The sequence below is a fragment of the Apteryx mantelli genome, chromosome 28 (genome assembly GCF_036417845.1).
Source record: "Apteryx mantelli isolate bAptMan1 chromosome 28, bAptMan1.hap1, whole genome shotgun sequence".
In the NCBI taxonomy this organism is placed as follows: Eukaryota; Metazoa; Chordata; class Aves; order Apterygiformes; family Apterygidae; genus Apteryx; species Apteryx mantelli.
In genome coordinates this window covers 923,251-946,941 of record NC_090005.1, presented here as the reverse complement: position 1 = coordinate 946,941, position 23,691 = coordinate 923,251, and the positions used below count along the sequence as shown (strand labels likewise).

Below are 23,691 nucleotides of genomic sequence, written 5' to 3'. Positions count from 1 at the left end.
GCTCTCAGTATCGGTGCGAAGCCAGGGTCACGAGCGCCAAGTCAGAGCAGCAAGCGGTAGTGGACGCCAGGGAGGAAGAGAGCCTGGCTGTGGCGCTGTGGCCGGGAAAGCACGCCCCAGCAGCGGGAAGCCCTGAGACACCCTCCAGCAAAACACGCTTCCTTACCGGGTCCTCGTCGTTGAGCAGTTTGGTGAGCTCTGGGATCGCGCGGGTGGCCAGCTCCGCGTCGTCCTGGTAGTTGATCAGGTGCACGATGGCAGATTTCAGCATCTGCGAGGGCTCCGCCAGGCGCTGCACGTTGGTCTGCTGCCCCTCCATCTGGGTGGTGATGAGCAGGGAGCGATCCTCCACGGTCTCGGGGTACATGGCAGCCCGGACGCGCTGGGCCCGGGTCATGGCCAGCTGAGCCTCCATATCTGCTGCAGGGAGAGAGAGGGAGGCAGCATGAGACTCCAGGCTCTCCCTGAGGAGCGTTCCCAGCGCCGCTTCCCAATTTCAATTAGCTGAGCAAGAGCACAGCACAATGACACCGGCAACGTCAGCAGTCCCAGCACGCTCTGCAAGGAGCCAGGGCTTCAAAGTGTAAACAGATACGGCAGCACAGAGATAAGAAAACACTCAATTAGGCAGCATGATTAAGCAATTGTCACACAAGGCCCGTTAATTAAAAAATTAAGGGTATTTGCAACTTGGGACCAGATGGCATTGGGGATTAGGAAAAGGATACGGAGGCCTTCCCCCTTGAGGTTGCAGGGACAAACGAGGCCCAGAAGGGCAGAGCTGCGGTGGCCAGGAACCTGGAGCGGTTCAGTCCCACCCCTGGTGGAGACCTGCAGCTCCCACCTCCGCACGCGGAGCAGGGACCGCGCGGGGCTCAGGAGGGTTTGCTCTTCTCCATGGGGCTCTGCCTCCCCACGGGAACTGGCACTTAAACTTCCCAGGGCCCCTTCCTCGAGGGGAAACCTCAGAAGCGACTGGAGCAACTCAACCCTCTTTTAAGGGGTAAACCTAGGGGAAGCATTACAGGTTGCACCTCCCGCTGCTTCGCCCTAGCAGCAGAGCAAAGGACGGGACAGCCATTAGGGATTTACGGCATACACCAACAAGTTTGCAAGCTGCGCCGAGACAGGTTTCCTGAGCGGGCAGGTAGCAGAGCAGACGGCTGATCCGTGGGCTGGGATCAGATGTTCCCATCTCGAGCCAACCGACCGGCGTGCTTGGATGTGCGTGCACAGCTCAGCACTAGTGCGGGCTGGCTGCGCGCCGCCTCGACGCAAGAGCCTTTCAGCGCAGGGGAAGGAGGACAGGAGGGAGTGTATTTTAAGCAGCAACAACTCCCAGGGTGTGGAAGGCTCCGTGGAGGAGTGCCCAGAACGAGCACAGTAAGCACAGGCCATGGGAGAGTTTGTGGGGGAGGTGGAAGAAGGCAGGAACCGAGCAGCTGAGCCTGCAGACGGGCCCCGCGCCTGCTCGCCCCCCCCGGCCCCGCAGCCCCTACCTTGTGCTTGGCTCTGTCCCCCTCCCTGGCAGTAGCTCGTGGTGGTCTTCTTGATGGTGTACTGCTTGCCATAGACCTCGTCATCGTCCCCGATGCACTTGCTGCTGACGGAGGGCACCTGGGTGTTGACGCCGGAATGGATGCCCGAGTCATAAGTGTAGGTTTGCTGCCACTCCGTCACCTTGATCGGCTGCTCCATCATGTTCATCACCTCCATGGCTGCTCTGCGGGGCAGGGAGAGCAGAAGTTATGCCTCCGGCAAAGCCAGAGCCCGGGCTGCCGCAGGCGCTTTCCTACCCCTCTTCTCGGCGCGGACCCCAGTGCTGCGCCCGCCGCAGCCGAGCGCAGCCTGCCCCCGCGCAGCCCCCGAGCAGATCGCTATCTGCCCTCCTCCTCCTCCTCCGAGCGAGATGAAAGGCGGCACCGAGACGACGAACCCACAGCTCAGCACTTTGCCGCTCGTGTTGAGGCACGAACGGCGGCTGCGAGCGGCGCAGACCGCGCACGCCCGCCTGCAGCCGGCAGCCCGCGCCTGCCACCCGAGACCACGTCTCGTCGCCTCCGCGGCCGCCCCGCGCCGAGGGGCGCCACCCGCGCACCACCGCTTTTTAAAGAGCGGCTTCCGGAGCCGGGACCCGGCGGCGAGCCGAGGACAGCCGCGGGGCTTGGGCTCTAAGAATAAAACGAGCCTCTCCTCTCGGAGGTCCTTCTGGGACGCTCCTCGCGCAACTAAAAATAACCGGCCGAAGCCGGGGGCTCGGCTCTCCCGAGGGACGCTGCCTGGCAGGCGCGTGGCTCGGGCCCCGGGGCTCCCCGGGCTGCACCGAGCACCAGCGCCCGGGGCACTGGCTCCCGGGGATCGCCTGGGTTGGGGGGACACCAGCACAGCCCCAGCTAGGAACGGGGTCCCCACGGTTCGGGTGCAAGCCGACAGCTTGCGTTTGCACGCTGCAGGCTGGGACCTGTCCCCAGCGCGAGCGCCGGGGAAACTCGCCTCCTCCCCAGCTGCTCTAACCCGGCGCGTTTTTTCCGCTCCAAGCCCCAGCCTCGCTTTCCTGCCGACAGCGACGTCTGCTCTTCCCGGCTGCGCCGGGGGAGCACCGGGAGGCAGAGAGGTCTCTGCACAGAGCCAGCAGGCGCGTTTATTTTAGGGAGCCGCGCTCGCAAGGCTGCCAAGCCCCGCTCCGGTGGGGAGAGCGTCTATCGGGTCCCAACCCGCGGCTCCAACCTCCAGCACGAGCAGGCCAGGGCCTGGGTTTGGGGCAGCTCAAAGGAGGCAGCTCAGCCCAGGACGCGACGGCTGAAGGAGGACGTGCGGGAGCAAGGCAGGTTTTTTTGCACCGTGCCGCAGCCCTGCGGCTCTCACGCGCCTCCCAGGGACATCGGAGCCGAGATGGTTGCGATCAGGACCGAGGGCAGACGGGTTGAGATGCGTTTTAGAGGGGAACTGGGTTCTTCTTGTTTTTGTTTGGGGAATTTGGGGGAGGAAAGGGCAAGGGAGGGTTAAAGCCTACATGAGCTCACGGGGCAGGCGAGAGCTGCAGCGCTGTGAGTCACCGGCTGGCGCATCCAGGCCCCCCCGCGGCCCGTCCCATCCCATCCCGCTCTGCTCCGGGAGCCGGCGGGGGGGAAGGCATCCCAGCAATGCCCCATCCCGCATGCCGGGACCGACCTCAGGCGCCCACGCCACCTCTCCCCCGTCCCCTGCTGTCCCCCCGCGCGAGGCCCCGCCAGCCGCGCGGGGGGGGGGGGGGGGGTGGTGGAGGGATGAGTCAGAGTTTCAGGCTCGATAAGAGGTGAAGGGAGCAGCCGCCGCGTTGCAGCCGCCGCGGCTGGGAGCAGCAGCGCCGTGCGTTTCCAAACAGAGGCATAATTACCGCCTCCACCAAACACTGATTCATGCAACAAGCTGCACCGGGGCGGCCGCGGGCCCGCGGCTCTGCTCCAGCCGAGGGCAACCCCAGCTCACGGCCGGGCTGCTACGAGGCAGCGAGGGGGCCTCAGTCCCCGGCATCCTGCTGGAGCGAGCAGCGAGCCAGCCCGTGCACCCCAGGCGGGACGGCCCCGGCCAGGGAGCCCCGGGCCCCCTCGACGCCGGTGGCTGAGTCAGGGCGTTGGGTGGTGGCCGAGGACGCGATTGCGCAGAGCGGAGGGGCCGGCGCGGCACAGCGCGCACGGGCTTGGCACGGCTCGCCCCAGCGCTGCGGGCTGTTCCCAAGGAGCAGCCGAGCCCTCCCGAGCCGGCACTCACAGGGAAAAAATCCGAGCCCAGGTACAACAATTCCTTCCCAACGAGCACAAACCAGGCAGAGGTGGGGACCCAGCGAGAGGCTGGAGCGGAGCAGGCATGCACACGGAGGCGAGCAAGAGCCCGGGGCAGCCCCAGCACCGGGGCCCCGGCTGCTCCACCTCGGCTGCAGCCGCAGTCCCCGAAGCGTTGCAGGGTGCTGCTCCCATCGGCGCAACGCCGAGCTGTAAAGCAGCAACGCGCACGCTAAGTACTACTCCAACTTTAATGGGTCGTGCATAATGCATGTTTACAAGGTAGTAAAAGACGAAGAGGGAGAGACCTGCTAATGGAAGCTACTGGAGGCAGCTTATTCCCACAGCAGGGCGCGGGCTGGAGCTGGGTTTTCCGTTTGGCACAGCAGCCAGCTGGGTGACGCACGGTGCCGGGGGGCGAGCGGCAAGCCCGGCTCTGCTCTGCTCTCCGCCCCGCGCGGGGTTCAGCGAGCAGAGCCCCCGAGCCCAGCCGGGAGGTGCCACGGCCTTCGGGCAGCACCGAGCATGCAATCAGGGGTTTGCTGCACCAGTATTTGGGAAAGCCAGCCTCCATCCCAGCCACCATGGTTGAAGGAGCTCCGAGTCGTGCTGGGAGGCCTGAGAAAAGCAAGGCTGTCAAAGGTCCGCTTGCTCAGGGCTGCGCTCAGCCTGGAGACAGCCGCCCGCGATCCTCTCCCGCGGCACGGCCGCCCTCCGACGGGCAGCGAAGCTCCGGGACGCTTGCATGGCCCCAGAGCGGACTCATCCCTCTCGCTGCCACCGAGGACAGGTTTCGGTGCCTGAATCGCAAGCCGAGGATCAGGCACAGCCTGGTTTCGTGTGACCCCCTTCAGCTCTGCAGCCTGCCAGACCTGGCATGCCAGCAAGGACCCGGGGCCAGCACTGAGGGCAGGAGGAAAAAAGCTTCCCTGCCCACGGAGAGGAAAGCACCGAGGCCTGGAGCTCGTAATCCATGTTGGAGGGGAGCAGAGGACACGGCACTCTTGCCAGAAGCCGAGGCAGGTGGGGGAGCACACTGCGTTCACTGGCAGGACGCGGCCCCGCTGCGCTCCCGCGGCGTGGACAGCCGTGACGGAGGAGCTGGCACCGACGGGGCTCACGTGAGCCATCACGAGACCCAGGGCGCAGCAAGGAGCTTGTGTGCAAAGGCCTGGCAGCAGGAGATACCCATCAGGTCCCCAAACAGACATTTGGGAAGCTGCCCTGGATGGGGGCAGGCAAGGGAAGAGCAGAGCCGCGGGCATTAAAGCCTCCTTCGCGGCAGAGAGGGGGTATCAGTCCCCCCAAGGGCTGGGGACCAGCCTCCCCGGAGCGGGTGCAAACAGTACCGCAGCACCCGGGGCGCAGGCACACGGGCTGCCGCTCGCGCCGGTCCTGACACTGCACACGCTCGGTCGAGCCGTAACAGCCGCTCTGCAATTCGCAGGCATTTGACAGGCACTTAATTTTTCAAACATCCGTGAGTTCGGCTCAAACGTCGACTTTTTACACAGTTCTGCATTATGCATGAACCATCCCCCCGCCGCCCTCCTCCCCGTCTGCACCACAAGCCTCTAACAGACATCAAAAGCTCGTCGAGCTCTTCAGAGCCGAGACACGAGCTCAGGTGATCTGACCCAGACAAGCTACAGGCAGGAGAATAGGTCCGCGCTAATGAGCGCCAGCATTAAGCCAGCTCGAAATAACGGCCCAGCCCCGAGCCAGCGCCTCCGCGGCTCTCGTGCCCGGCGTGCAGGCAAGCGGCTGCAGCTCGGGAAAGCACCTTGCAAGCAGTACAGACGGGGGGAAGCTACAAGGGGGCAAAGCAGCAGCTCTGCTCCAGAGCTGTTCCTAGCCTGATGTTAGCCCCAGACCTACAGAGTCCGGGGAACACGGCCGGCAGCCAGAGGCCAAAAGGAGGTGCCGCGAGTGCATTTTCCCCAGGCCATCCCCGCTAGGCTGCGGTGCCCCACGCCAGGGAGATGGCTGGACGGGGCAAACACTGCGCACCGCGGCTACGCGTCCATATCGCTGCCTTCCTCCGGGATCCCCTGCAAGCTCACCAGGAGCCACCGAGGGCACAAACCTGCAGGGTTTTCCCACGCTTGCCCCGCCAGGGAGAGTGGGAGCAGGTTTTACAGAGCTCGGGGCAGCCCCGGAGGGCCGGCGGTCCCCACGAGCCCCCCAGAAGGGACCGCAGCACCTTGTTAAAGGCAGCAGCCGTCAGGGAGGATCAGGCTACCTTGACCCACTTTCCTCCGGAGCATCACCCTGGTGATGGGCAGCCAGCCCGACCGTGCCCACTGCGAGTTCAGTCGCTGGCGCAGGCAGGCAGCAAAGCTGGCAGCGCTCGAGGTGACGGGGCCACTGGAACAAATGTCACCACTCGCTGCCAGAGCTGCTGACATTTTGAGCCTGGTGTCAAGCATCCTATGCTCACCGCACCGTGAGGTCCAGACGCCCGCGCATGACCCTTTCCCACACCCTCCACTGCTGGGCTCTGTCCTTAGATGTCCTCCTTCCCCCCAGCAGCAGGGATCAGAGATGGACCATACCCCAGCAGAGGACAGCTGTTAAACCTGGTCTGACCTTCAGAAGGACCCGTTTGCAGCAAAGCCACATCAGCGATGCTCTCGGTGGTGGATGGATTTTGCAATGGAGCACGCAGCAGTCCAAAAGCAGGACCCCCTCTCCTTCCCCCTTAGGCTTAAGGGTCAGGAGTTAGGTGACCTAGAGGTTAGAAGTTCAGATAATGGGGAGAAGTGAGGTGCATTTAGGGCACCCACAAAGAAACCTGCTGCTCTACAGCTGTCAGCCACAAGCACCAGAGAGGCACAGGCTGCAGACCCCCTCCGCTACCTGGCGGTCATGAGGACATTTACTGCAAGAGCCTGGTGATCACCTCCCTCCCAACAGCCTGCTATTAAACCAAGAGAGGAAGCTGTATGCAAGGACAGAGCGATATCATCGGCATCACCATTGACCCACCAAGGCCCCAGCTGAGCTCCGACCTGCCGGCGCAGGGTGCAGAGCCACAACCCCATGGGGAAATTGTCCCTTCCCCACATCAGGGACTTGCAGTGGGGCAGATGTGGGGGGAGCCAGGAGAGACGGAGGGGTTGGGGAGAGCTTGCAGCCCGGCCCCTCGGCACCGCCAGCGGGAACGGGCCGAGCTGCGCGGGGTCACCGCAGGACGCGAAGCCAGCAGGGATCCAAGCTGGCAGGCAGACGAGGAGCTTCAGGCATCCCAAAAGCAGAGATGAGTTGTGAAAAGGTTAAATCCACTCCCACCCGCTTCCTGGAGTCAGGAATCCTGGTGAAAAACAGAGGAAGCTACAACTACTGTAAAAAAAACCCGACCAGAAGGCTCATCTGTCTCCAGAGTTATTTGATCAGAGTCCAGACAGCATCGTCTCTGTATAGACAATGTCTGCAAAGGAAGTCTCCAGTAAACACGCATCCTTTTGCCTGACTAGCCCTTTCCTTCTGCCTCCTCCTCCTCCTCCTCCTGCAGGGCAGCCACAGAGCCTTCAGAGCCTGCACTGATTTACAGCCAGGCTGCCCAAGAAAAGCGGCAGCGGGGAAGCGATAAAATACCGCTCCATGCAAAAATAGTTACTGCCCAGGGACTTCTCGGCTTCTTGTCACGAAACCGCCAGCGAGGAGGCTCCCGCTGCTGGGACCCGGGCACCCGTGGGGAGGGGGTGGAGGAGCCGGGCAGCTCGACGGGAGCCGGCACCCTCGGGTTGGTGGGGGGGGGGCAGCACGGGAGCACCCCCACTTCCCACGTCCCAGACACGAGTGGGCACCAGGGCAGAGGTGGTGTGAGCGGGTGGGAAAGGCCACCTGCAGCCTGCAGCCTCCGCTCCCATGCACCCCGGGCTCCCTTGGGGGCTTTTCCAGTGAATCCCGCTCACTCCGGGAATCTGGAAATCCCCAGTGTTTCACGGGTGACTTGACCTCCTTTTAAAGCATCCAAAAACAACACTCGGGGTGATTTCAGGCCAGAACAGAGCTGTCACATGCCTGGCCACGCCGCTCTTCGCGAGCGGGCTGACACCTGCGCACGCTGCTGGCTGCCGGGGCGGCGGGAGCACGCGGCACCAAGGCTGCCCTCGCACGCGTCCGCAGCACGCCGGCCTGCCCCACCGCGCAGAAGGACGGGGGAATGGCGGAGCTGTCCTAGCCCCCGGAGCAGAGCACGCATCCTCGCGAGCATCCTTCGCAGGCCCCGCGGAGAACAAAAGAGCAGCGGAGCCGGAGCTGCCTCCATTCAGGAGCCGCATTGTGTTAGGGGGTGAGCTCGGCTGCAGGAAGCACATGAGCAATCGTAATTACAGTTACTTAGGCTTTTAAGAAAAGGAAAGAGGCATTTAAGGCAATTCAATAAATGCAATGCAAGGAAAAAACCCACCATTTTAGAAGCACTTATGCTAGAGGCAAGTGATCTTCAGTCCTCCCCACCCGCCTGGAAGAGCCAGAGGATTAGTTAATGCTCGTTTAGACAAAGCAGGGAAGACAGCAGCGATGCTAGGGGAAAGCAGGGCCCGCCGCAGACAGCGGGAGAGCCGTCCTGAGGCCAGGCGCGCAGAAGGCTTGGTGCACCCAGGAGAGCAGCACCCGAGCAAAGGCTCAGGGCTGCGGCCTGGCTGCGCCGTGCACCTGCGAAGCCGCAGGGTGCAGCGGGCAGCAACCCACTGCCTGGCCGCGGTGGCCCCCCGTCATCCCGCAGCAAGGCCGGATCGTGCCTGGAGGCAGTCGGAGCCCAGAAGCGCCACCACCGTGCTGACAGCTAATGAAGCGCAGGCAGACGCTGCAACAGACCCGGCGCTGTATAAAGGCTTCAATGGATTTGAAAAGGATCCCTTGCAAGAACAAGCAGCACAAGGAGGGAGAGAAAGGAGCTTTTCAAGACTTCACCAGCATCAATGGAAAGTATTAAAGTCAGATTTCAGCTACCACAAGTCATTTCAATGAGGGCTTTACAGCGAAGGCAAGTCGAGGAATTCAAAAGGGAATGAGACCAGCTTGAAGTTTAATGAGGAGGAGATGGGCAACAGAGAACAGTGATCTTGTTAGAAAGCGAGCCAAAATAGCACAATGCGGCCCGCCAGCCTCAGCCCCGCTCCAGCGCTGCCCTCACCAGCCAGGCAAACAAAGGAGCCGAGCGCCTTTGTTCTCCCGGTGTTTGCACGTCCGTCCGGAGCGGCTCCCGGCCTCCCCGCCTGCAAGCAACAGGCTCCGAGAACTTTATTTTGAGTCACTCGGGCAGGGCGGCGAAGGGTGCGAGTGTCGCTGTTTAGACTCACCGGACTCCTTAATTGGAGGACATTCTTAAAACCGCATTTATTTTTCAGCTCCTCCTGACGAGGTTAAGTTTGAGAGCTGATGAGAGCCCGGTGCAAAGCCCCCGCTTCTGCTATTCACACGGCTCCGCGGGTACCACATCCTCCTTGCAAAGCGCAGCCGAGACCCAGGGCTCCCTGGCAGCAAAAGCCAGCCTCAGCAGCGTGTTCTCTCTGCAACAATCTGTTTTGCTCAGTTGATGCTCTCCATCAAAGCAGAGCTCCTTTTTAAGGAGCATGTTCCCTAAACCTTTTGAACCACCTTGCCTTCACCCGAATTAACAGTTCCTGACAGCTCCAGCACACACGCAAGTCCCAGCTGTAATATTTCAGTGTTTCACATCAAAGTGACAAGGTAGCATTCATTAAGAGCGTTCAGTATTCTCCCCTTGCGAGAATACGCACAACGCTGGCCATTACGATTCCCCTCCCGCAGCATGCGAGTGGGGCAGATGAGCCCTCGCAAGGGCTGCGGGGACCACGAGTCCCGGGAAGAGCTGGACACCTGGATGCTGCACTCGCACGGCGGCAGGCCAAGGTGCCCATTTGCCAACCTGCTGCACAGGCTGACCGGACAGCAGGAGCTCCTGGCACGGCAAGCGTTATCTTGCTGCCATACGTGCACAGCAGTGCTCGGCGCCAGCACCGATCCAACGGGTCTGCTGTGTCTTGGGCTGCTATTTTTCCACCAGATCAAGGTACCAGACTCTTGGGGCTGCTCTAGCACTGAGACCTTTCAAGGCCAGCAAGGGCTTGGGCGAGGGACCGCAGGACTGTCTTGGTGGCCTCCTACCTACTGCAGACCGTGAAGTCCAACCCAGTTACCCTGCATTGCCTCAGCCACCTCTATCTGGTGTCTGACCTTGCCCCGGTGACAAAGGACGGAGAAGCTTTTATTCCTTGAAACAATGCTTCCGTTAAGACAAAATCAGACAATTAGCATTTCTAACATGCAGCCTGGCTTCACCCTTCACGTTTTGTCCTGCCCATAAGCACAGTATTCCTCCTCCCCTCCTACACACTCAGCTCTCCCAGCTCCTGAGCGCTGGTGGAGCTGGTGCAAAGCACCGCAGGCAGCAATGCCCGGCAGCTGTGCCGTGCCACTGGCTCCTTCCCCTGTCCTCCTAGGAGGTACTCGCAGAGGAAAGCCTTGGCCTCTGCCAGCCTCCCCAGCCAACATCCACCACAAGCAGGAGCTGCTGCGGCACATGGAAAAACCGTTTCTCACCCCAGCCTGGCTCCAAGGAGCCCTAGCACGAGCTTTGCCAGACCTGCAGCTGGGCAGGAGAGCTTCATGCAAAGGCTGAGGGTCAGCAACTTGCGCCGCTCCTTCACTTGTGCCCCTTAACACAAGTTTTTCATTGCTATGCTAAATAAGGACATACACAACCATACACTCCCACACTGAGCTCCTTCCTCACCCCTTGACCTGTTCTCCTATTAATAAATTCAGAAGAGTCTGGTGGTGTGGAAGCCTCCAAGTGCTATTTCCATTTTGGCAAACGCTGCATGGACTTTCAAGCATTCCTGGGGATCCCAGAGACCAGCACACTCGGGATCGCAGCAGCTCCAAGGCAACGAGCCTGACCCGGCCAGCACCACATGCACCAGGAGCAATCCAGCATGGCCACAGCCCCATGGGAAGACCTGAGCCAAGGAAGGGATTTCCCAGGCACGTTCCTCCTCAAACTAAGACCAGGAGCAGAGACAAGGACGACGAAGACACAGAGCATGAGACCAGACGTTCTTGCACTTTGCAGGCAGAAGGAATTTGTCTGCAACAGGGACAAGCGACTGAGCAACCAAGCCAGGCACAGCTCCACGCAACACTCCGGAGGCGGATGCAGCAAGGACACCCTACCTAGAGGCCTCCTGCCAGACAGAGGGGGCAAGATTTCATACAGCTGCTTTAAAAAACCCACAGCAGCTCAAGCTCCTCCTCACACAGCATCAGAATGAGCCACCTGCACTCGCAGACAGCAAACGTGCCCAATTCCTGCCTCGAGTCGCAGCCCTCTCGGTGCAAACCAAGCGGGCAAGAGGAGCCTGTGCCGCTCCCAGGGACGCAGCTCCCGGCGCAGGAAGCCGCCTGCGGCGAGACGCTGCGTGGTCACAAGCTTCCTCCCCACCGGCGGCTTCCCGGAAAAGGGGCAGCCGGCGCTGCCATCGGCACGCTTTATCAGGAGGAAACAAGCACAGCGCTTGGCTCGCAGCCACGTGCCGAAAACCCGGGGCAGCAGCTTCAGCCGGCGCATCTCCGTCATGCGCTGCCAGCTCATTTTGCTAGCGTGGGAACCTGCAAAAGTATCAGGGACAGGAACAGCCACGCAGGCTCCCCTCCTCAAAGTTTGCCGTCTTGTTCAAAACATTGCTGGGAAAACTTGCCATTTGTCCACGAAAAGGAGATCTGGCAAAGTACAATTAATCACAGTAACTCCATCTGGATAAGAAAAAAATTATTTTGTTTTAAAAACGCAAAGAACAAATTGTCCTTTAAGAACATGATAATTGTAGGCTTTTAAATTTAGGCTTTGAGGCTCGCTTGCTATTTCCAGCTAGAATAATGGTGTCCAAAAATATAGGATTCTGCCACCTAGCCCCAATGCTGCCAGACGAGAGCTGAATTCGAGGGGGAAAGGAACAAGGCTGAAGATTGCTCCACCCTAGCTTAATTCCTCCATCCAACTGCATTACATCTGCAAAGTTCAAATGCTTCACAAGAAATTATCACCAACACCAGTCAGCGCCCGGCCTGTCGGAGCGAGTTAATGATTTGTCACCGGGGCTCTGCCTGTGTGTCACAGTGATTACAGCAAGGCTCTTTGCTGAGGCCAAAGGTCTCTACCACCAGCTAAGCAAATATGTTTTACCCGTCGATACACCTTCAAAAGCTGGCACCGCACCGCCCAGCACAGAGCAGGATTGCAGCCAGGCAGATGCGACACCCCGAAAGCCCCAGCTCCACCCCAAGCACCGACAGCGTCATGGGAATCCTAATTAAGGAGCAAGACTCCTTCCGACGCCAAGGAGAGGCTTGCAAAGCTCCCCCATCAGCGGGGATCATCTGGCTTATTATCCTGGAAAAAGTTAGCAGCGTCCAGCCCGCCCCGTAATGCCGGGGAGCTGGAGACCGTGCTCAACTTGCTGCTGGAGATGTTCTCCTCTCCCTCCTGTCCTCCACGGTAGGGCAGGAGTAAGTTCCCCCATTTGCAAGCTGCCGAACGGAAGTGAAGGACCTTCTCCAAGGTCACTGAAGAAAAGCGCCTGGGGTCTATTTTCAGCTCCTGACCCCGTCTCAAGCACCGGAGCATGGAGCGCTGCTCGGCCCAGGGAGGTTACAGGTATTCACTCACCTCCACAGCTTTTGGTGAGCAGTTTTTGATGACCCAGCTGCGGGATTTTTGGAAAACACTCAGCAGCCCAAGCCAGTCTATTCCACCCAGCTGCCAGCTCCGCACCCGAACCGGTGACTTCCCGCTCGGCATCTCGAAAGGAGCCCGAAGACCCACTCGGTTTGGAGTGCGACGGCAGCGGTCGCAGCACGCTGCCTAATGATGCGAACCATCTGCACGCGCGGCGCCCGTGCGAGGGGCCCCGCTCCAGCGCGAGGCTCCTGCCCTTTTCGCAAAGCGATCTCAGAAGCAAACGACTGAAGCAGTATGAAATGCCTCCAGGCCTGGCAGCATCCGCAGAAAAACCAATCAGGGATGGCAGATTTAGAGAGATATTTCGAACCGCTATCTAATTAGAAACATCTTTGTCTCCTGCCTCTCCCCCCCTATAGCCATTTATGAGAAGTACATTATTTCTGCGCGGGAGATGGGAATTGGGGAGGGAGGCGAGGAGGTTCGCCCGCCAAGGCGATTGCACGCGCGAGCCCTGCGCTGTCCTTTCACTAGGTGGGAAGATTCAAAGCCGGATTTGCAGCTTTCACAGCGAAGCGGGATATGGGTGCATGATCAGGATTAAATCCAGGGCACTTGGAGGCACCTCCGCCACGATGCAGACAGCTTTGCACCCCCCCAGACACCAACAGGCAGGTGACAGGGGCATGCAATAACCTACAAGATAATTTGCAAGGCAAAATCCAGCCCAGGGTCAAGCACATGTTGAGGACAACAGGGGCAAGCGCTGATGTGGTGAAGGTCAGGCTGAGAAGCACCTTGTGCATCCCCTTCCCGCCCCCAGACCCCAAGCTTTGGGGTGCAGGAACCTGCATTAACCAGGTCACCCCAAACCCTCTTGGATCACAGCACCCCCAGGTCCCCAAACCCACAGCCCCGAGCAGCCACCACACTTGCCCAGGACTTGCGATCCAAGACGGGCACGTCACTCAGCCGAACGTCAACAGGCTTAGCAAGGACAGGCAAGAACAGGCCTGAACACACCTGGATCAACTCGTGGTGCATTTCGGGTGATGCAGGGCTGGATCTGGCCGAGGGCAGTGGGGACAGGGCTGGTGGCACTGGCTTCAGAGACAAACCAGCCACACTGTCCCCTTGCAAAGGACTCAGTCGGAGCCAAACCAGCCCAAGCCCTCGCCAGCTGTCACCACACCTGCATTTTAACCCACCACCTTAGTGCAGTTAAACAGCCAGGCAGGCCATGGGAGGTCTGCAAGACACAACTTTTGGAGCATTTTGCCATCACTCGATTTCCGCCTGCACAGACCAGCCTGAGACACCCTGCACTCGCACGATGCCGGGACCCGCAGAGCCCCCAGCCGAGCCCAGGCTGCTGCACGGTCCCAGGCTTGCCGCATGCCCCGTCTTCAGGCCCCTCTGGGTGGGAAAGTACCAGCTGAAATAAAGGCAAAAGCTGGCATTAATGCCACAAGAAGTCTGAGGCAGACTTGTGCTGTTTTAATAGAAACTAGATTTCCTTTTAAGTGCTGCTAATTAGAAGCCAGTCTAATTTGAAATCTCAAGACTAGCGCAAGCCTCGGTACAGACACTGCAATTAGTCTCGCAAGTTCTCCGCAAAGAGCCTCTGCTCCCCCCACATGCGAAGCGGGGCCGCGGCCGGCGTCGCTCCCGAAGGCTTTGCCATCTGCAAGCAGCAGCGCGCAAGGCAGGACTGTTGTCTTAAACCCCAGAGATCGGGAAGCGCGATAAGAAGCCAAACACCATCAAGTGCTCCCACACCAAACACAGCCTGGAAAGGAAGCCATCGTCACAGGAACAACCTTCACTGGAAAAGCCTTGCAGCTGCAAAACAGTTGCCTATCCCAGCTGCTAGGTCTGATTAAGGATTTCAGGGGGGTGGAAAAAAAAACAAAACAGAGGACAGAATTAATGGGATTAGGACAGCACTGAATATTAATGCTAAAATCCAGCGCTGGGACCAGAGGTGAAATTCTTCACGCTCTCCAGCTGCAACCAAACCGCAAGCTGCCAATGCTTTAAGTCGGAAGCAGAGCCCCAGGGAGAGCCGGCTGCTCCGGACCGCGCCAGGGATGCACGCGCCTCCCCGGAGCCAGCAGCGACGCACCCAGCATAGCAGCGCCCAGACAATAGACCATAAAGTCTATTGTTCGAAAGTGACTGCCGCGTCGCTGCTGCACCAAGCAGGGTTTCCAGCAGCTGCTTTTCAAAGTATTTGAGCAGAGGCAGCTTGAAGGACCCAGGTGTCCCGCAGACAGCCCCGCATCACTAGTGTTAACGCGGCCAAGAACAGTGCATGAGCCAGTTGTGAGGGGAAAAAAGACACCTCAACCATTTAAGCCAAGAGCTTTTTGCATTCCTGTCCTAATGGCCAACTCATTTAAGCCAAATCTGCTGTAAAATGGTTTTTTCATGGCACTTTATGGAACTCCTCCAGAGTGATGAGCAATTACAGGCTTCAGAAGCGCAGACAGTTTAATTGTGCATTCTGCACTTTTACTCCAATAAACATCAACAAAGGACACGGGAAGGGACCTTCAGACCTCTCCAGATCCATTACTGGAGAATGATGCATCAAGTGAACGCCGTCCCTGCCCGTCTCCCCCCAGCGAGCAGGGCACAGGCCAGGCTGGCCCAGTCACACACCGTGTCCTGCACAGGGATGCACCAGCAACAGCCCCAGCAGCAGACCCAAAACACCAGCTGTTTCCCCTCCGAAACACTTGACAACGCCAATGCCAGACAGCATCCGGGAGAGCAGCACTTTGCAAGATTTGCTTCCCACCCTGCTCATGGGCTGTGTCCACCCGAGAGGCCCCCAATACCTGGGGAGCCTGTGGATAGCGAAGCCCAGTCAAACCCTACCGGGAATGACACAGCTGCGACCACCCCAGGCCCTGCGGGACTGGCCGAGGACAAGCAGTGCAAGCCGTCGTGGCCCTTCCCCGTGTGTCAGTGCTCACGCGCTCCTCCTGCAGCAGCGATGGCTCTCTCCAAGTTCCTCGTATGACGACCTACGTTTTTTCCTCCCCGGGCAACTCCCAGCAATGTTTCAGCATTATCCTTTCATCTGCGCTGTAAACCTGATTAATTAAGCTAATCGCTTCGCTAACGCAATCGGAGCGCTCTCTCTCTCCTCTCCAAACACCAGGCAAAATGACAGCAGAGTTTCACCCCCCTCCGATCTTCCCAGTTTCTCCGCACAGGTATCTGCTGCCAGCTCCTCGCGGGGGTTTCGGCTGGGGAAACCCGCTCCTGCCCGCGGGGCAGCGCCCAGATGCGCTGCCGGGGCCAGGCCGGGCCGAAACGCTCGCGAACACCTCGGCGCTTGCAAACCTCGGCGCCGGCGCTTGGCAGGCGCGCGGGCTTCCGCAGGGAAAGCGCTCCGGGAATATCGCCCGCCGCCCCGGGCAGCTCCCAGCGCTTCGCGCAGCGGCGCCACGCGGAGCCTCCCGCAGGAGCTCGCAGCCGCTCCCGGAGCGGGGGGCCCGGAGGAAGGGGATCGCTCCCGGGACCGGCGGGACCGGATCCAGCCGCGACACCCGCCGCCCGCCTCGCCCTTCCCCGCGGCGGCGGCGGCTCGGTCCTAAGGAAACGCGTCTCGGGCGGCTTCGCCTCCAGCGGGAGCCTCTGGCCCGCGCTCGGCGCGGGACGCACCGCCCCGGGGGGGGGGGTCCCGGCTGCCGCCCCAGCCTCAGCTCCCGGCCCGGACGCCTGGCTCCCTCCCAGCCCCAGCCGCTCCCGGACGCCTGGGTCCCTCCCAGCCCCAGCTCCAGCCACTCCCCAGCCCCGGACGCCGGGATCCTCCCAAATCCAGTTTCGGGCGAGCCGCTCCCGGACGCCCGGGTGCTCCCAAGTCCCAGCCGCTCCCGGACGCCCGGGTGCTCCCCAGCCCCAGCCGCCCCCCAGCCCGGGACGCCCCCCAGGCTCCGGCAGCCCCCGTCGCTGCCCAGGCGCAGCCCGCTACGGCCCGCTCCCGGCGCCCCCACCGCCCTCAACCCCCGCCTCGGCCCCGGCGCTGCCCGAGCGCAGCGCAGCGCCGCTCCCAGCTCCGGCTGCCCCCAGCCCCGGCCCAGCCCGGCCCGGCCTCGCCGCCCCCCCCGGCCCCGGCCCCGCCGCTCACCTGCGCTGCGGCGGCCCCTGCGCGGACACTGGCGGCCGCGCCGCTCCTGCCCGAACAAAAGGCGAGCAGCGCCCCGCGCCGCCCCGCCCCCGCGCCGCCCCGCGCCTCGCCATTGGCCCGCGGCCCCGCCCGTCTCGCCCGCGGCGGGACGGGCGCCGCCACCGCCCGGCCGTGTTTATCGGCTTCCTATTGGCCGGGACTCGGAGGCCCCGCCCTTCCCCGGCAGGCGATTGGCCAGCGGCCCGTCGCTGGGAGGGGAGGGAGGGGCGCGGCAGCGGGCGGGGAAGGGCGTGCCCGCGGGGGCGGGTGGGGAAGGAAAAAAAAAAGCACCTGTGTGACGTCAGCAAGGGGCGGGGCCAAAGCAAGGCCGGGACCCTCTCACGGGCAGGGGGCGGGGCTTGGGCAGGGGGCGGGGCCCGGGGCCCCTCACCTGGGCAGGGGGCGGGGCCTGGGGCCCCACCTGGGCAGGGGGAGGGGAGCAGGGACCCCCCCCAATCACATACAAGGGGGTGCAGGGACCCCCTCCCTCAGGGCAGGGGTGTGGGGCAGGGGGGGGTTCCCCTGGGGCAGATGCATGAGGTGTAGGTACCCCCAGGGACGGGGGGGGCAGGCAGGGACCCCCCCCCCCAAATCACGTATGGGGATGGGGTGCAGGGACCCTCAGGACAGGGGTATGGGGCAGATGAATGGGGTGCAGGTACCCGCCAGGGGCAGGGGTGGCAGGCAGGGACCCCCCCCCCCATCACGTACAGGGAGGTGCAGGGACTCATGGGGCAGGGGGGCAGGCAGGGACCCTCCCCATCACACATAGGGGGTGCAGGGCCCCCCCCAAGGAAGGTGCACGGTGCCGGGGTTGCTCCCGCTTCCCGCATTCCCTCGCCCCTGCGGCCTGCCGGTGCGCGGCCGAGCAGCCCGCAAAGCCCTGCATCGCCGCCGCCCTCCGCGAACGCAGTTTGGGCTGCAGCTGCCTCGTGCATTATTCCCGGCGTCTGCACGGAGCCAGCGGCGCAGCGGGGTCCGGCCGGGGGCCTGGAGCGTCGTCCAGCTCCGGGAAGGGTCCCCGCGCGGCCGGGATGGGGAAACCGAGGCGGGGAGGCCAGCTCGGGGAGCGGCCCCAAGCCGCCGGGGAGGTGACGGCCGCCTGCGTCACCCCGTCCCATCCCCGGCAGGACTGGTCCGGCCGGGCCCTGGCGGCGGGTGCGTCCCGTCCCGTCCCGTCCCGCCTTGCCCGGGGCGCAGCCGCCGTCACCCTCAGCATCACCGTGGATCAGGCTGGGAGGAGGCACCCTGCACCCCCCCCCCCCGCCGCCTCCGTGTCCCAAAGGGAATCCCCCCCCCCCAGTGCCCCCGCATGCCGCCAGCTGCGCACATCTGCACGGCCGCCCCCGCCCCGGCGCGCACATCTGGATGCTCTTCTGCATCTTCTCTGCTTGCTCGTCGCATCCCCCCTCCTGGCTCGGGAGCTGGCTACATCCAGGCAACCCCCTGCCCGGCCTCAGGAGCGGGGGGGGGGGGGGGGGGGGGGGGGGGGGGGCTTAAACCCCCCAGGCAGATGCTGTGTCCGCCAAGAGCGACGCTTTCGGCTCAGCGCCTGGCCGAGGCCCTGGGACAGACCCGCGGGTGCTGCAAAGGGCACGAGGTGAAGGCTCCCCCCATGTGTCCTGCCTCTCCCAGTGCATCCCTGCTTTCCCGGGATCTCCCTGCACTCCCGGGATACCCCTGCTTTCCCAGGATGTCCCTGTACTCCCAGGATGTCCCTGCTTTCCCAGGATGTCCCTGTACTCCCAGGATGTCCCTGCACTCCCAGGATGTCCCTGCTTTCCTGGGATGTCCCTGCTTTCCCAGGATGTCCCTGCACTCCCAGGATGTCCCTGCTTTCCCGGGATGTCCCTGCTTTCCCAGGATGTCCCTGCACTCCCAGGATGTCCCTGCTTTCCCGGGAGGTCCCTGCTTTCCCAGGATGTCCCTGCACTCCCGGGATGTCCCGCATGCAGCAGCAGCGGGATGACGGCTCAGGCTTGCCGATGGCCCCTGCCCCGTGGTGGCAGTGCAGCCGGGACCCTCGGGCCACCCTGCAAATTGCCCTGCAGCCGGTGGCAGCTCGGCTCCCCCGGGGCAGCCTGTGGCAGGGACATGGCTCGCTGCCTCCGGGGAAGGGTTTGCCATCGCCTTCGTCCCCTCCGTCACCCACCCAAGGGAGCCTTCGCCTGGGAGGGCTCCCGGGGAGCTGCCGAGCTGCAGCCCGCGTTTCCCCTTAGCTCTGCCCACCGGAGCTGGGGACGCCCCGGCTGGAGGGGAGCCGCATCCCGGCGCTGCATCCCGGCGTGCTGGGCAGGGAGGGTGCGGGCAGCCTCCCGCCATCCCGTCCCGTCCCGTCCCGTCCCGTCCCATCCCGCCCCAAGGGCGAACGCTATGATTCAGCCTCTCGGTTTCAGTCCTTGGAGCCAACTTCCAAAGGGAGCAAAAATGCGCCGGGCTCAGCAGGGCGGAGCGAGGCGGCCGCGCGGGCAGGCCGGGGCGCGGGCTGGGCCGCGGCACCGTGCAGCTGCCGCGCAGACGCCCCGGCCGGGGCAGGCGCGGGCTTGTCGGCGGCGCGGCGGCGAGGAGGGCAGCACGCGCGCCTCGAGCCGCCGGGACGCAGCGGGGGACGGGGGCGCTTCCCGGCTCCGGCAGCCCCGAAGCGTTACCGGCACCGGGTGCTTTTCCAGCCCGGGGCTGGGACGACTGTGCCGGCTCCAGCCCCCCCTAGGGACCCTCGACCCCAAATAACCCCCAGGGTGACGCAGGCACCCCCAGGAGCAGCCACAGGGGGATGCACACCCCCCCACACACCCCAAATAACCCCCATGCCCATGCACGGGGTGAGGTGTGCCCCCCCCCCCCCATCCCCAACGCCCCAGCCGCAGGGAGCCCCGGGGCGGAGGCAGCCGTGAAAACACCGGTCCGGATTTTATTAAAAGTTCAGCACCAGTAAATAAAAAAAGCAACCGCGCAAGGCGGGAAGTATTAAATTAACGGAGCTTAAGGCTACGGCGGGCTGGTGCGGAGGAAATCCAAGGCACACGCGGGGCATCGGCGCCGCGGCCTCCTCCGGCGGCACCCCGGCCCCCTTCCCAGCCTCCCCGAGCCTCCGGCCCGGAACGCCAGCGAGGAGAGGCCGCTCATAGCGGCTCCGGCCGCGGCTCGAGGCGAGGGCACGGGGCAAATCCCGGTGCCGCCGGCAGCCCGGGGATGGGGGGAGCACCCGGGCCCGCGGAGGCAGCTTGGAGGTGCCGGTGCTCCGCGCCAGGAAAGGGGGCTCCGCTCGGGGCGCAGCGCCCGGGGGGCCCGGCCGCAGGGGCAGCCCGTCCCCGTGAGTCCGAGTTTCCGCGCGGGAGCCCGAAGCCCGGCCGCCCGGGGCCGCGGGCCCCCCTTGGCCTCGCTCATCGGAGGGTTTCTGCAAGGAAGCATCGCCATCAGGTGCGGAGCGGCCACCCCAGCCCCCCCCCCCCGGCGCGCACCCCTCCGGCCCCGGAGCCACCAACCTTCGTCGGCTTTGTCCCCCTTGGTCTTGGGCTCCTGCCACCACTCCGCAACGAAGCCCTCCTCGTAGTCGCCGTCGCCTTCGAACTCGCCGTCCGACGGCAGGTCCTGGGCGTCCGGCTCCTCGCCGCCGTCCACCTCCATCTGCAGCAGGGGGACGGGCAGGAGGGACGGCGCCGGCCGGACCCCCGGCCACAGTCACGGCCGCGCTCCGGAGGCGCCCGCGTGCCCGCTAGGCTCTCCGCTCCGGGACGCCGCGGGAGGTGGCACCTACCTCGTCGTCAGCTTGCAGGTACTGCTGGGCGAAGTCCAGCATCTTCTTCTGTGTGGCCGTCTGGTTGTGGTACCGCACGGCCTCCTAGGGACGGGGAGGGAAGGGCGGGGGGCAGCGTGAGCCCCCCACCACCGCCGCGGGGGCCGCCGGGCTCAGCACCCGCCGCGGCGCTCACCGGCCGGGGCTGGAAGTCCTCCTCCTGCAGCTGCCAGCGCTGGCGGTGGAAGCGGTAGTAGACGAGGTTCTGCTGCATCACGGCGTCGCCGGGGTCGAAGAGCATGTAGCTGGAGACGCTCTGCACCGCGTTCCTCACGTCGTTCACTGCGCGGCAGCCAGCGCCTGCGTGGGACGGGGCCCAGGCGTCTGGGACCGCCGCCTCCCCCCCCCCCGGCTGCTCCCACCCGGGGCACTCACGCTTGTAGTAGGCAAACTGCAGGTAGTGGTACATGGTGGCCACGAACTTCTCCACGAAGTAGCCGCCCACGTTGGGGGTGAGCTCGCTCTCGCAGTCCACCTTGCACCGCAGCACGCTCACGAAGTGGTCTGGGGAGAGAGGTCAGGCGCTGCGCCCCGCGCCGGCCCCGCCGCCCGCCGCCCCCCCCCGGCCCCACCTGCGATGGCCGGGTAGAAGTCCTTGAACTCCTGCAGCTCGTAGGAGCCCTCGCAGCCCGCCAGGCAGTTCTCGTAGGCTTTGTAGTACTCGGCCAGCGCCTGCTCCATGCCGGCCGCGCTGCTCCGGAAGTCCCCGTTGTTGTACAGCTTCACCGAGCGCACGAAGATCGGCTGCGAGCGAGGGGGCAGGCGCCGCTGAGCGCCCGCCGGCGGCGAGCAAGCGGAGCCCCCCGCCGCCCCGCCGCCCCGCCGCCCCGTCCCACCTCGTACGGCTGCGCCTCCAGGTCGACGAGGTACTCGTCCACGTCCAGCATCGTCCGGTAGTAGTTGAGGTACTTCAAGGTCATCTCGTGATTGGGGTTCTTCTGCAGGAAGGTGTGCGCCGCGGACACCGCCTTCTCGATCTTGTTGGACTGCGGAAAGGCGGAGCGGGGCTGGCGGGCTCGGCTGGTGCTCGCGTCCCGCGTCCCCGGCCCCACGAGCCACCCCGGCTCCCGCTGCTGCTTTTATGGGCTTTCGGGATGCAAACTGCCAGGGGAGTGGGATCTGAACCAGCTGCTCATCGCGTGGGTTTCAGCCAGGGCGAGCAAGAGGAAAACGCATTAAGGAACTAGGACACGCTGTCCCGCGCCACTGCCAGGTGAGTGGGGCGGCCGCGCTAAGGACCAAAACGGCGCCCGCGCTGCCGGCCAGGCGGCCCGCGGCCAGCCAAGCACTTGTGACCCTGAAAACACGATTATTTCCAGCTCGCTTGGGTCTAAGGAGAGGTTCCCCCCCAGCCGGAGCAGATCCTGGTGGGAGGAGAGGCCACCTCGAACTGCACTTAGGAAACCTCCCTCCGCATCTGCACCGCGAGCCAGGGAAGAGCGGCTCCCTGACAAACCCCCCGGACACGCGTGTCCTGCAGGGATCGCGCCTGCGCCCGGACCCGGACCCAGACCTGGACCCGCCAGGCTGGGCCCGCGCGGCGCCTGGCACTGCCCTGTCCCCTGTGTCCCCCTCCTCCCGCACACGGCGGATATCTGCTCCTCGTGGCAGCCGCTGCGGAGGAGTCGGGCCAGCGTCTCCCCCGGAGCTGCAAAGGGCAGCGCGAGCGTGTCCCCGGAGCCGGCTGCCCCCTGCTCTGTCCTCGGAGCTGCCAGGGGCCGGGGATGCTTGCGGCAGACGTCGGCCCTTTCCCCCGCTCCCTGCGAACGGGGTCCCCGTGGCGCTGGCTGCCAAAGTCTGCGCTCGGCCACGGCCAGTGGACGTGGCACTTCCACCTCTCCAGCCCCCCGCCGGGGCTGCCGTGGGGAAGGGGCCGGGAGGAGGAGGAGGAGGAGGAAGGGGAGGAAGAGGAAAAGGCCAGAAGCAGCCGGCAGCGGCTCTCCCTCCGTGCCAGGCACGGCACGCGGCCGGCTGCTCCCGGCACACTGAGGAGGCTCCCGGCTGGCCCGGATCCAGAGCTGCCCTGGGGAAACTCTTTGCCCATCTCCGGAAAACCTCCCCCTCGTGAGCGGCCCCAGGGACTGGGAGCCACTGGCGCCAGCGGCAGGACAAGACCCTGTGTCAGCGGGACGCAGGGAGACCCTGGGACACCCCCGGGAGGGGCTGCGTGTGGGGGGGACCGGCGCGGCCGGGCAGCCGGGGGATGGCCGCGGCGGCTCCCCTTCCCTGGCGCAACCCCATGGGTCCTGCCTGATGCATCCCAGATGATGCTGACGTGCCACAGCGCAGGGGCAGGATGGAGGAGCCGGGTGGGGGGACACCGGATGAGGGCTGCAGGCTGGGGAAGCACAGGACAGCAGGACATGGGGGCAGGATTTGGGGGGGCTGGAGGGGGGCACAGGATGGAGATGTGCAGGATGAGGGATGCAGGATGGAGGTGTAGAAAGGGAGGCACAGGATGGAGGGGCGCAGGATGAAGGGGCGCAGGATTAGGGATGGAGGTGTGGAAGGGGAGGTGAAGGATGGAGGGGTGCAGGATGGAAGTGCTCTGCGGAGGGTGCAGAGCAAAGGGGTGCGGGATGGAGGTGCGGGACGGAGGTGCGGGATGCAGGGGCGGGATGCAGGGATGCAGGACGGATGCGCGCGGTCTCCGCGGACCCTACCCCCGGCAGGACACGCCAGACCCCCCTCCCAACACCCCCTTCCCCAGGGAAGCCGCCAGCCACGTTGCGCGGGGGCTTGCGCCGCCTCACCTTGAAGAGCGCGTAGTGCAGGTACTGGTAGGGCAGGCGGCGCTGGAAGTCGCGCAGCGTCTGCGCGGGCGGGTAGCGCAGCTGGAAGACGGGCAGGCCGCGCTTGCAGGCGCGCAGGCAGGCGGCGCGGCGCAGCAGCTGCCCGAAGAGCTGCAGCTCCCGCTCCCACTCGGCGGCCGCGGGCGGCTCCGCGGGCGGCTCCGCGGGCGGCTCCGCGGGCGCGGCGCAGCGGCGGTGGCAGTGCGCCTCGCTGTCGCGCAGCAGGCGGTGCAGGCGCAGGCTGGCCTCCAGCGCCCGCACGCTCTCGGCCCAGCGCGCCCCCGCGTACTGCGCCAGCGCCCGCGCGTAGGCGCGCTGCAGCGGCTCCAGCGCGGCCGCGGGGAACCCGCGCGCGCTGTACTCCTCGTACTGCGCCGCGCACAGCCCCGCCGCCAGCAGCAGCCCCAGCGCCGCGCCGCCCATCGCCGCCGCCGCCGCGCACTGCCCGCGCA

General features: G+C 64.3%; 2 protein-coding genes across 2 annotated transcripts in view; both read right to left on the bottom strand.

The window, feature by feature from the left end:
• Positions 1-16,680, bottom strand: part of JUP (junction plakoglobin) — a 26,005-nt gene extending 9,325 nt beyond the window's left edge. Inside the window, exons 1-3 of the mRNA XM_067312052.1 lie at positions 16,613-16,680; positions 1,500-1,723; positions 167-420 (exon numbers count right to left, since the gene is read on the bottom strand). Of these exons, the coding sequence (XP_067168153.1) occupies positions 167-420; positions 1,500-1,716 (471 nt within the window). The 5' untranslated portion in view covers positions 1,717-1,723; positions 16,613-16,680. The remainder of the gene's footprint in view (positions 1-166; positions 421-1,499; positions 1,724-16,612) is intronic.
• On the bottom strand, positions 13,354-23,691 carry P3H4 (prolyl 3-hydroxylase family member 4 (inactive)). The gene is made up of 8 exons (XM_067311772.1): positions 23,201-23,691; positions 21,284-21,433; positions 21,020-21,191; positions 20,823-20,951; positions 20,584-20,729; positions 20,409-20,492; positions 20,087-20,278; positions 13,354-13,458 (listed from the first exon to the last, which is right to left on the bottom strand). The coding sequence occupies exons 1-8, from the start codon at positions 23,660-23,662 to the stop codon at positions 13,354-13,356; spliced, it is 1,440 nt and encodes a 479-aa protein (XP_067167873.1). The 5' UTR covers positions 23,663-23,691.

Bases quoted from the DNA above. Each gene is read 5' to 3' on its own strand.
- P3H4 (XM_067311772.1), bottom strand. From the start codon at position 23,662: ATGGGCGGCGCGGCGCTGGGGCTGCTGCTGGCGGCGGGGCTGTGCGCG. The intron at 20,730-20,822 runs GTGAGTGCCCCG...GCTGCCGCGCAG, and splicing joins GCAGTTTGCCTACTACAAGC to TGAACGACGTGAGGAACGCG. The intron at 20,493-20,583 runs GTGAGCGCCGCG...CCCCGTCCCTAG, and splicing joins AGGACTTCCAGCCCCGGCCG to GAGGCCGTGCGGTACCACAA.